This window comes from Physella acuta, unplaced genomic scaffold (genome assembly GCF_028476545.2).
Source record: "Physella acuta isolate Inbredline_101_S28 unplaced genomic scaffold, ASM2847654v3 ptg000276l, whole genome shotgun sequence".
Taxonomy (NCBI): Eukaryota; Metazoa; Mollusca; class Gastropoda; family Physidae; genus Physella; species Physella acuta.
The window spans coordinates 1,006,985-1,019,455 of record NW_026731795.1 but is presented as its reverse complement, the minus strand read 5'-3'; the positions used below and the strand labels follow the sequence as shown (position 1 = coordinate 1,019,455).

Here is a 12,471-nt window from a genome sequence, read left to right as displayed (position 1 = left end):
TGTATCTTTAAAAATAGTAGGCCCTATTCTATTTAATATTACTTTTTCCCCAAGGCCCCGATAAGTCTTCACCAGAAACCAGACACATCCCGTAAGGTTGATCCCTAAGCTAAAGAACAATTTAAAATTTTATGAAACATAGGCCCAAAAGTGCAAAATTGATTCATATTTCTATTTTTAAACTTAAAAATAAAGTCATGTGACTTCTACAAAAATAACAATCGCCTTGGAAGTAAGGCTACCTCATAAATAATAGTTCATAAAACATTATTTCTTTATGATTGATTAACCCACTAAGATTAAGAACGTTCGTTCTTATAATTTAGATCTATTTTATGTATACATTAGATTTAAATTATAATAAATTTAGGGGTCCTATAGTTAAGTAATAATAATATTTTTTTATTTGGAGAGTGAGTAAACTAAACTACAATCAAACTAGGCTACAACAATACAATGAGTTGAATGAGTAAACTAAAAAAAAAGTTAAAAGACGAGGCTGAGAAATACTCACTGACTGATGATCATACACACACTGATACTGGGTGGGCCTATGCCGATGAATTTAATTTTAAAATTTATCCTAGGCCTAATTTATTTATACAATATTTGGCCTAATTATTAATATATTAGTAATACTATTACTATTAAAATAATTAGTCTATTATAAATTATTATTTAAGTATTTTACTATTTTTTAACTTTATTTTATTATTGCGTTTTATTAAAGAGATTACTCAATACTGGGAGTCAAAAACTCTTTTAAACGTACTTTTGAATTTCTGAACATGAGATAATAGAACAAGAAATTCACTGGCATGAAATCCAATGATTATCTGCGGATGAAATATTAATAATAAATAATAATAGGCCTATATATTATATATATAAATTCTGATTAAAATCTGCCTGTAATTTGTATATTGAAAAATTGCTCACACAATTCTGGTGTTGAATGAATTATTAATTTATATTAAGAAATTAGAAAATGTGATGTCGCTTGTATTTGTATTGAGTTTATAGTTCCATTTATGTCTGCAAAAAAAACTCAACTCAGAGGCGTAGCGAACTTTCCCGGCGCCCCACCTCGAGATTTTGATTTGCACCCCCCCTCAAACTTTTGATTTGCACCCCCCTCCACCTTTCAATTTATTTTTCCAACCCATTTTGGCGCCCCCTAAGGTCGGCGCCCGGGGACATATGTCCCCCCCTCGCTACGCTACTGACTCACCTACACATTTTGAAGTTGGTTAAGAACATGCGATTTTTAACCTTCCCATAAAATAAATAATAAAAATAATTTTAAATAAAATTATAGGTCTACTTACAAACTTTTTTTTAAATACCTAATTTAGTAATTAAAATGCCTTTTTCAATTGTAAAGAAGTAGAGGGTCACTTAACTTTTGTAACATCCTGAAAAAAGTTGGGAACCACAGGTTTAGTTGAAGCATCTGTAAGAAAATTGCTGTATAATTTTTTTTTTTTAAATTATATAATAACTAAATTCCTTTTAAGTGTGAATTTACTGTTAAACCCGTGAAAAGCAGCTTCGAATAAGTGCATACTAAAACATACTTCTTTATGTTATAGCATCAGTCTAGTAGCCAACTATGAGCGTCTCAGAACTGAACAAGAGTCTGGCTCAGGCTGTAGATTTGTTTGTGATGACAAAGTTCAGTAACTGTTTTAAAATCTGCACAAATGTTATCAACAAAGCCAAGTGTGAACCGGAACAAGAGAGGTATAAATATTATAATGTACATTAAAACACAAGAGAGGTATATAAATATAATAATGTACATTAAGAAACCTTTAAAAAAATCTCTTTACAAATTTGAATTTCATGTTTTTATAGATTCATCTATAAATATAATTGGGTTGTATGTGTGAGTAAAGTACCCTTTCAGGCTCATGGCCCAAAGAGGTAGAAAGAGTACCAGTGCATTATGTTTTTACTTACAGGGACTGTGTGGTTGAATGTTATGTTAAAAGCTTTCCTTAAAATATTTGTATTTTTATTCTGGAAAAATTTAGTATTATCAGCATTCAATTGAATTTTAGCTTTATTTGTAGTTTTTATAATATTTTATTGAATATTTTATATGAATGATGTTCTTAATATTTTAATGTAAATGTGTATATATATATATATATATATATATATATATATATATATATATGAAGCTAAAAAATATTTTTATTGTTCTAGGAACCAGGAAGTTATTGAAGCTGCTACAGCACTGGGCATCCAGGCTTTAGCTGAAACTGACTTATGGCATCAAGTTGTGGCATTTATTAATGAAACATATGGCTCTATTGAACACTGTCCACCTCGTATTATACAAGTCTGGTAAGAAAATTTAATAAAGTAGTCTATGCAAGTTTTATTAGCTAACTTACACACTGCTTTTTAATTTAAATTCAGGATTTCCTTGCAGTGATCTGTTAATTTAAGTCTAAAGAAAATTTACTAAAGGGTCCTAAATTATGTCATTCTCCTATTGGTTTAACTTTCTGATAAAAACTATATAGCATGCTCATAATGTATCTATCATTTTTCCTACTATTCCATTTAAATTTATATGATATATATGTAATAGAAGTCCCCAATGTGCTATACAAGATCCTCTGACATTCCAAGATACTATAATCATAGTTGTTCTGATTGATCCACTGGTTACCAAGGAATGTTGGCTTTAGCCAATAAGCTTCATTCATTCGTCAATATAGAGATCCATCCTTCCTCAGAATAGCTTTATTTGTGTTGTCAGTTCATTTCTGTGGCTGTTAAACTTTTGATAGGGAGGGTTTTCTGGCCCCTTTGACTTTGCGTCCTCTGTCACCTTGGTTTTGTTGGAATTTAACAGACAAATAGGAAGAAACAATATATAATGGCAGTATAATATATGCACAATTGTATCAAGTAAATAGCTAACAATACCAAATTACGAATTTTAAATTCTTATGTAAAATTCTGAAAGAAATGAAGAAAATAGCAAAATGCAGGAAAGCATGGAACAATGTTGTAAATGGCCAATGTTCCATTGAGAGTTTAAAAGGACAAAGACTCAAGACATCCCACCTGCCTTTAAACAATTGTAACCAATCATTGTAACCCACCTTAAAATAAGAGACAAAATAAGTCATTAAATAGTTGTAAATATTAGAGGAGGGGAAGAGTTTAAAGTCTATATTTCTACTATAGTTTAAACTTAATAAAAGACACATCTAAATGTCATTGCTGATTTCTTGATGATTTTCATAAACAATGTGAGAAAAAACATCTAAAAGTAACTACTAATTTCTTTATGATTTTTCATAAACAATGTGAGAATTTTCTTAGTATATATTTCAATGGTTCATTGTTATACTTCTTGACCTCTGCAGCATTCTACTTCATGCTCATGTTAAAGAATATCTTCCTTGTCACAAAATTGTGCAAATGTGGTTAAGCAACCCACATAATTTAAATCATGAACAGTGTTCAAAGGTAAAATTATGTAAATTAAAGATTATCAAGTTACAAAAATGTCAATAATAGAACAAATTAATCTGGCTATTTATCTGGATGAACTACAATACTTAATATTAATTTGCATTTCGTGGTGTGAGATTGGGGTCACCCAGTGACCCATTAAGGAATCACACAAAAAGTGTTAATGTTTTTTCTTTCTTCTAAAAACCAGGTTATTCGCATTTACGCACATCACATACTATGTCCAACTGGGTCTTATGAAACATTGAAAGAAATCGTACACAGTTGTAAGTCACTCACAGAGGCCGAAAGGACTGCTCTGCTTCAGTTACCCCAAGTAGGTATTTTTTGTTGTTCAGTGGTTATAGTCAATAAAAAATAGCTCCCTTTAAAAATTGTAACATAAAGTAGGGCCTATACATATTATATTATTAATTGATAACATACTTAGTATTTGTTCTTTACAATAATAAATCTAATTTCAATTGTTCAGTCTGCATTTATTTGTAAAATACGAAGTACACAAATATTTTCTTTCAATAGGCAGTGAGATACAATGAAGCTAAAAGGAGAAGTTTAGAAACCTGCAATGAAGGCTTTGAAATCCCTAGTCAGTTAAATACAACTAATAGCTTAGAACATCTTGATAAAATACCACAGCATAATAGCTTAGAAATGGATTTACCAACAGACTCACAACTTGGGCTAGTCAATGAATGTAACAGCAATAAAGAACAAAAGGAAAACATTTCTTCTACTACAACTACAAGGGAAGGTGATAAAAATATTCATGGTAAGGGTACATTTTTTTTAAATATTCAGATCAAATTGCTACGATTCTAGATGTTGAAAATATAATTTGATCCTCAAGTTTGTAAGTCTATTACATAACATTTTTAAGTAAAAAAAAATAGCTTTTGAATTTTTTTTCCTTTTCAGAAAGTAAACTTATGACAGCATGCAGAACTATTTGTAATTTAATAAAAAACTGTGTTTGGCATCGTCGTTCATTTCATTTAATTGTTATGGCAACCTTTGCTCTGTGGTCAGTAATTCAAACACAAACAGGTATTACTGTTAATATAAGAAATCAAGTAACCCTTTATTCTATTGAAGTGTATAAAAATAAAATAAAAATTTAAGTTATGCATTGTAATAAAAAAGTAACTTAAATAAGTGAATCCAGACCTAAGGATCACTCAATGGTGCAACAAATCCCTGGTTAATTATATTTTTATCATCAACACTTGCCCTGTGATAATCCTCATTTCATACTTTGGTTGGAATTATTTATTTAGCTTAAATCTACTTTACTAATGTAGTTAAAACACATTTGGTAAATTATACATTTGTTAAATAATTTTTTTTTCTGCATGTAAATAATGTTTAATTCTTTTTCTAATAATGCAGCTGATCCTGTATCAAGCCTGGGAAGACTAGTCACTTTGTGGAGAGTGTTTTTGCATAGACTTGGTGCATTTTTTGCTGGCAATTAACCATCTTCATTGGTGTACAAAATAACTTATTTATACTTTGCCTTTAACATGCTGCTTTTACAGTAAATAAAATTGTACAGTAAGCCTTCCAATATTGACCACTGTATTGTTTTGTGCTCTTTATCAAATGTGGTCTTAAGTATTTCAGGCAAAATAATTACCTCTGGGCTGACAAACCCAAAAATTTTTTTCATTAACAATGCTCAATTTTCCAAAATAAACCTATTGTTCCTAACTCTTTGCACCTTTTTTTGGTATGCATAGTGAGTCCAATTTAAATAAACATATATATGGAACATGCATGTAAACTAGAAATACCAGATAGTCAAGATATTACTGAATCATCCACGTATGTGCAAAAAAAAAAAATTTTGTTTTCTGTAGGTTCATAATCTATCCACTTGTTGCTATCAACTTTTTGATAACTAAGGAATCGATTTAAATAGTTACAACCTATCGTAACTGCTTATGGAATAATTTTTACAGAATCATTACATGACACCCCATACATACAATTATTAAGTACAGCAGTGCTTAATCTTACATTCATACACTTACATAAAATTTGAGAAACACCTATTGCAGTACAAACAGTTTTATTTCATATTTACAAACCCCCCTCTGCTTATCTTGAATAAAAGTAACAAGCAATACACCATTCTGATTCAGCTGCACAATACTAACTTAGATATGTACAGATCAAACAGATGGTAGAAATGGCATGTAACTTAGTTGAGGAACAGCTGCCTTTATGAACCCCACCTCTGCTGAATGCATCATATCTCCACCTCAAACCATTCAAATGGATTAAATCATTTTAAGCTTTTCATATTTAAAATAGCTAAGATAACTAGTTTTCATAAGCAAATATTCTCAAATGTGGTTAATTGGAAACTGTACATGAAGCAGCTAATCTGCATTTGACTATCCCTTTCCAACTAAAAAAAGTTTACTGGATTACACACCACCTGGTCTGCCAACTCAGTTCCACAAAGGGGTAACACTGATAAAAACCACATTTGTAGTATATCATTTTCAATTTAAAACTACATCAACTCTCTAGGATGTATTGAAAATGACATTGAGTTTATAATGTACATAAAATTTGCTATTGATGAAGAATTACTTCTATCAATGTTATCACATATTACTTTACTTTAAACAATTATTACAAGTGGCAGAAGTTTAAGAGTTACAAAGGGGCAAATTCAGTCTTTTATGTAGTTTTATAATGAAATCCGTTAACATCCTAATAGAACACAGACCATAGACACAAAAGCAGAAACACAATTCCATTCTTAGACATTGGGGAAGAATGGCAAACCAACTGTTGCACATAAATGAAGTGTAATAAAATAGCTGAAGCATAGTGAAAATACCAAGTTAAAATAAAACTTATGAAAAAAATCCCTTAAATGACTACTAAATTGTGTTTACTTTAAACCATAAGTCATTTTCATAGTAAATGACAAATAATCTTGGAAAATTAATTCAATTTGAATGTAAGCTTGTTTAAAACAAAAGAAAATATGGAATCAATTATGAAGATGAAATCATATAATAAAATCCTTCAACCAGATCTATTTACAAAGCAACACATTTGTTTTTCATTTCAATTATAAAAATTTTCAGCAAGTGGAAAGGGAAACCTCTAAAATATTTTCTTCTCAAATGTCACATAGAAATTTGATTTAGACATATTAACATACAACTATATTAATTTTACACAATCAAAACAAAATGTGAAATTTTAAAAAGTACAGCAACAACTGCAATTAAAGATTCGTATCAACTGACACCTCATTCTAAAGATTAAAAAAAAATGGCCTTCCAGAAATAAATGAGCAACAAAATGATAAGCACGGCTCATCAATCTGATCACTATGCTGCAGCCACCAAGTCATTTGAGTCCATCGGGCAATCTCTTGCTATGTGTCCCATCTGGTTGCAATTATAACACTGAGTTTTATTGGCAGCATCTGGACATTCACGAGCCAAATGGTCATTAGCTCCACACCTGAAACACGTAGAAAATGTTATTTACACTACCACATGAGCACAGGTGGAAAGCATGTGGATTTTAATTACAAGAGCAAAAAACCCCAAAAAAAAAAAAAACTACCCATGAATTATGTTATATGAGAGTAATGCTCAGTTAATCACTTCCACAACTGTCTTTGAAAAACAAATCAAAGATCAGGCAAAATGTGACACCATTGAACATTATCATGCTATTAAAAAACCCAACATGTAGATCCATCTCCCTGATGCTAAGATTAGTTTGTGCCCTCTAGTTTGTTCCATCACCCTTACTGCTGCCATTAACATCATTACAAAACATCAAAACCAATGCCAAGCTACTTCTCTCCTCCACCTCTAACTCGTCCATCAGCAGTTCCTTTCCTCACCTATCCTGGCTGCCATCTTTTTTTCTTTTTTCTCACTCCCTCTCAGTTCCACTTCACCTCCCTGCCACGACCACTGTCTGCAGACCACCGATATGGCCCACTGCTTCTAGCAGGTCTGTCTCTCGCAGAACGAATGGGCCCAATTCCTCCCCTGTGCAAATGATAGTCACTATCTCAAATCTCCTCCTCCCATCTTCCACCACCTCCACATCCTCTTACTTCAACTGTACTTTTGTAATGAACCAGGCATCAGAATAAAAAATTCTTCGCCAATACTGCACCGTTTTGCACCCACCCACGTAAAGACCTGTAACACTATACTACAAATTTAGTTGCTATACAAGCCATTTGTCTTTATCATATTATACTGATGCCTGGTTAATAAAAGCTAATTCCATTGGAAAATTATATGAATGGCAGCATTTTCGTAGAGTGACAGATACAGAAACAAATGAGGAACAAAATAAAAAGCTAAATTGGCAACCAATATGAATACTTAACAAATGGAACATCCACTTTTTTAAAAGAGGTAATAACCACATGTTAAATTAAATTCAATCGTAAAAACGTTCATAACCCAACACTGTCTAACCCACATTTTATCTGGCTTACTTCCATTCCAGCAAATTTATTTTTAATATTACTAGAACTATCTAACTATTGCAAAACTAGATACTCTAGGTAATCAGAAAAGTAGCATAAAATTATTTTCATATCAGTACTAACAATTATAACAATTATGTTGCTTGACAACATAAACTAGATCTACATAATGCATTACATTTTACAGCAGTTTAATTCAGCTAAGAAGACAAGAGAGATACATTACTGAACACCCATATTTCCCTTGTTCTGATGGTCAAATCATGAAATGACTAGTAAAGTTAAGAACCAACACTTTATAAAAAAATATTAAAGAACCAACACTTTATAAAAAAAATATTAACAGATAAGAATAAACCCAAAACTATTTTTTAAAACTAGTAATTACCTGTAACAATCTCTTGCCATACTACGCTGAGCTGTAGGACATTCTCTTGAAATGTGACCAACGCCACCACATCCATAGCACTTGCGGTCATCTGGACCACGATCTTCTGGACAATCACGAGCCAAATGGCCATTTTCACCACACCTGTAGCATGGCCTACTGCTCACTTCAGGGCAGTCACGTTGAACATGACCAGGACTCTTGCAATTATAACATGCACCTGAAAAAGAAAGCTTACAATTATAATAAAATCAAATACTTAGAAAAACTCAGAAGTTTTGCTTTTTAACAAACAGTAAATCAGTAAAGGTTTTACTATGCATAGGCAGCACAAAAAGAAGCCTTACGTAATTTAAAATTACTCTGGTCTAACAAACAGTTATAAATTTTAATACACAAAATGGCCAAAGTAAAAGAAATAAGAACTATTAGTGCAATTTGTACTAAAACAGAAAAAGGAGCCCAACACACAAACCTCTACTCAAACAAATTTGGCTCTGACAGTGCATTTTTTTTTGACAAATAGAGATATGTGTCAGATATCCAGGGTGTTGTGTGTCATGTTAACAATCCTCTTTTTCAAACAAACAATTTAAAGCCAAAATGTGCCTTATTAGTGCAGAGTAACATGCCCCTATTAATTGATCGCATGGGATACAATAAAAAAAAAAGCTGCAATGCTTCTAAAGTTTGGATAAGAAGGTGGATTATTAAACTACAAATCAATGTTAGCAACATGTCTATTCAGAGTTTAGTGACCTGTTTTCATCTGCTGGGGCTTGTCAAAGTTGTTGAACTTCTTACCCTCAACCATACCTGTCAGGGATGCAACAAAAGGTCAAAATCAGGGAACAATTATGGTTTGATTCAGGCATCAAAATATTTATGATGGGGAAGGGATGGAGTAAATTTCCCAAATATTTTTTTTTTAATTCCTAATGACCATTAATTTTTTAATCAAATTCAAAATGCTATGTCAGGCCTTCTTGAGAACAGATCTGTATTAAAGGAATCCTTTGGAGATTGCACTGGAAGGGTTATTCTTTTCTACATACTTTTCATACAACCTTACAAAAATAAAATGCTTTAAAGTATAAGTAAGTACTAATTGGCCAATCAAATGATTTCATCAAAAACATGAAACAAATGGTACATTGACTCACCTAATAGCACAAAAATTCTAACCAAATAAACAGAAGTTTTGTTTTTAGAAACTATCTAAAAAGTGTTTATGGTCAACCCTTTTATTTCACTTAAGGATAAAAGTAGCTTCAACAAATAGTTGTGGTAAGGTAATTATAAGAAGGTAAATATCTGCAGTATTGGAAAAAAATTCTTAGTATTCAAATGAAAGTTATTGATGTGCCACTATCCCTAAATTGTATAGTCTAGCAACTGATCAGTTTACATTAAGACGTAACTAAAATTAATTTTCGATATGCAGTTACAAGAAATGCTACATGCTTTTCTTGAATCTTAAGCTAAAAACACTTTCACTCAATTGTACTTGAGAACTAACCTGAATCTATGTCCTTTTCGCACTCCTTTGCAATGTGCCCCAACTGATTGCATTTGTAGCACCGGTCCTGGTCCATTCTGCATTCTCTGGCGAAGTGTCCAGGTCTATTGCATTTGTAACATTTATCTGTAATAATACATTTTAATAGCATAAAATACAAAGAAGTAGGCCTATGTGAAATCTCTGATTAAGGAGAGTGTAGAAAGTAATGAGCTGGTGATTAATGCAGGAGAATGAAAATGACTGTACCCTCACCGGCTCCTCTGCCGTTGCGAAAATCCATGCGCGCTCCTCTATCCCTGTTAAATCCTCCAGCGCCACCACCAGGACCACTGCGACAGTCCCTGGCAAAGTGGCCAGGACGTCCACACTTGTAACAATCTCCACTACTCATGCTTACTTTTCTTCCCTGAAAAAAGTGGCTCTAGTTCAACATACATAAATATCAATAATAGACCTTACAACTTGTTATAAGCAAAACATAGGCTACATTCTTCATATACACATATATAAAAAATGGGGGGGGTGGCTGATTTATTTATAAGACCCGTTTCTCATGGGTTCAGTGGAGGTCAAGACACACCAGACATAATTCGCAATGGAATTTTGTCAGTGCATCGACGGAACTATTAAGGGTTCAGTGAATTAACTGCTGGGGTTTGCAAATGAAAGAAAATTTTTTTTTTAAAATCAAAATTTCAGTCACAATTGAAAGAAACTGTTATTTGTAAAGAAGGTAATCTATCGTTTTGGGTACGTAAAATCGCCCGCGACTAGTAATGTGAAAAACAGGTGACTCCTTAAATTTTAATAATTATTTCACATTTTGAGGAGGATTTATGTTTTGAAAAATACAAAAATGTTTCCTTCTTTCATTTATGTACCTGTTTTTAAACAATTGAATTAAAACTTTTCAGTAATAAATGAAGACTAGCGATATTTCCAACAGATGCAACCATGCTCATTTACTATAGCAGCCATCTTGTTTAAGTTTTTTTTTATAGCGGATATAGCGCGAGACAGGCGGAAGTCACTCTATTTTACAAATGGCTGCTGTTTATATAGCAAATCTTGCTCGCAAACACTGCTGTTTAAAGTTAATTTCTGGCATATATTGATATATTTAGCCATTGATTTAGGTTTATTATTCATTTTTCTATAATATTTGACACAAATATATCACAATATACTTCTACTAACAAAGCCTTGATAATGAGGTAACTTTTTCGTACATTAATAGCCGCGGGCGATTTTACGTACCCAAAACGATAGATTACCGTAAAGAAGCCCTGATCTAGAATTCTAGATTCACATTTCTAGACCTATTTTAGATCTAGATAGTTTATTTGCAAAATACGCGTAAGCTAATTATAAAAGATCTAGTCAGGTGAAAGACTAGACTTAGTAGACTAGACTTTCATGAGCTCAAAAACCAACAGCACTGTTCGGCCCTAATCGTTACTCGGCAGGGAATAGTGGCGGAATCCATGACACTTCTGGAAAACCACCACAACCAGTGACAAATGTTCGTTAAGTTTTTATTCACATCTTTCTTTTAATGTCAATGTTTTATTGTATGCCGCTAAATTGTAAAGTAGACGGAAAGAAATTATCTATGTTTTATAAGAATAATATTGATCTATATAAACAATTGTGATCCTTACCCTCCAAATAATACAACCTACTTGACTCCCCCTCACCACGCTGATTTCAGTTTGTGTATTTTGCACACGGCTATGTACGCTTGATATTTTACTGGCCAGATTTCTGGCGAACAACAATTTCGGGCAGGCTAGGCCGAGCTAAAATTTATGTTGTAAGAATATTTCAAATAGATCTAGGTCTATATTTGATTACTAGATATGGATCTTAATATATCTCCGCTCTAAACATAACATGGGATTTATTAAAGTAATTTGAAATTCAACTGTTGCGAAAAATTAGAGCAGTTTTCATTATAAATTAACATTTTTAAGGCCACTCCCCCCCCCCGAACGAAATGGAATTTATATAGAAAATATATACTTTTAACAGTGTCCGCCCCCACCCCCCCCCCCCGAAAATTTCAAGTGCCCCCCACCCCCCCCCCCCCCCCCCCCCCGAGAAAAAAGTCTGGAAGAAACACTGAATTCAGTGCATAAGAAAAACCAACCTTCACAAGACGGATGCAGGCCGCATCGGGAGACAATATTTATTTAAAAAAAAAAACAAGTGTGTAGTATTTGATAACAATGGACTTCAATAGCAATCGTGGTTAAAGAAAACACTAAGCAAATCGTGGAATCACTGTCTCTTTCAGGCATATCTCCGATGTATATATATATATATATATATATATATATATATATATATATATATATATATATATATATATATATATATATATATATATATATATATATATATATATATATATATAAAGTAATGTGTATCCCAAACACATTATTTTCATTTTAAAAATTGCGGTCTTTTGATGCCATGAAAGCAAATTTAATGGTCATGTTTCCTTTTGCGCTGTTTTGCGTTTTGTTGTTTAAAAACATTTACAATGCATAATTAAAATGTCTCTATTATCCACAG

At 32.2% G+C, this 12,471-nt stretch overlaps 2 protein-coding genes across 7 annotated transcripts; one reads left to right on the top strand and one right to left on the bottom strand.

Moving 5' to 3' along the window:
- Positions 1–156: 156 nt before the first annotated feature.
- LOC131939361 (peroxisome assembly protein 26) lies at positions 157–5,071 on the top strand. Of its 2 annotated transcripts, XM_059297648.1 has the most exons (9): positions 200–232; positions 1,377–1,455; positions 1,593–1,743; positions 2,212–2,352; positions 3,390–3,492; positions 3,689–3,814; positions 4,021–4,270; positions 4,417–4,545; positions 4,888–5,071. In XM_059297648.1, the coding sequence occupies exons 3-9, from the start codon at positions 1,613–1,615 to the stop codon at positions 4,971–4,973; spliced, it is 966 nt and encodes a 321-aa protein (XP_059153631.1). In that variant the 5' UTR covers positions 200–232; positions 1,377–1,455; positions 1,593–1,612; the 3' UTR covers positions 4,974–5,071. The 2 variants fall into 2 exon arrangements, with proteins under 2 accessions (XP_059153632.1, XP_059153631.1); XM_059297649.1 differs by lacking the exon at positions 1,377–1,455 and having other exon boundaries at positions 157–232.
- A 481-nt stretch (positions 5,072–5,552) lies between these two features.
- LOC131939359 (CCHC-type zinc finger nucleic acid binding protein) lies at positions 5,553–11,642 on the bottom strand. Of its 5 annotated transcripts, XM_059297644.1 has the most exons (7): positions 11,556–11,642; positions 10,141–10,300; positions 9,892–10,017; positions 9,132–9,188; positions 8,373–8,592; positions 7,382–7,532; positions 6,867–6,990 (listed from the first exon to the last, which is right to left on the bottom strand). In XM_059297644.1, the coding sequence occupies exons 2-6, from the start codon at positions 10,283–10,285 to the stop codon at positions 7,424–7,426; spliced, it is 657 nt and encodes a 218-aa protein (XP_059153627.1). In that variant the 5' UTR covers positions 10,286–10,300; positions 11,556–11,642; the 3' UTR covers positions 6,867–6,990; positions 7,382–7,423. The 5 variants fall into 5 exon arrangements, with proteins under 5 accessions (XP_059153625.1, XP_059153626.1, XP_059153628.1 ...); XM_059297642.1 differs by lacking the exon at positions 7,382–7,532 and having other exon boundaries at positions 5,553–6,990; XM_059297643.1 differs by lacking the exon at positions 7,382–7,532 and having other exon boundaries at positions 5,553–6,990; positions 10,147–10,300.
- Positions 11,643–12,471: the final 829 nt, after the last annotated feature.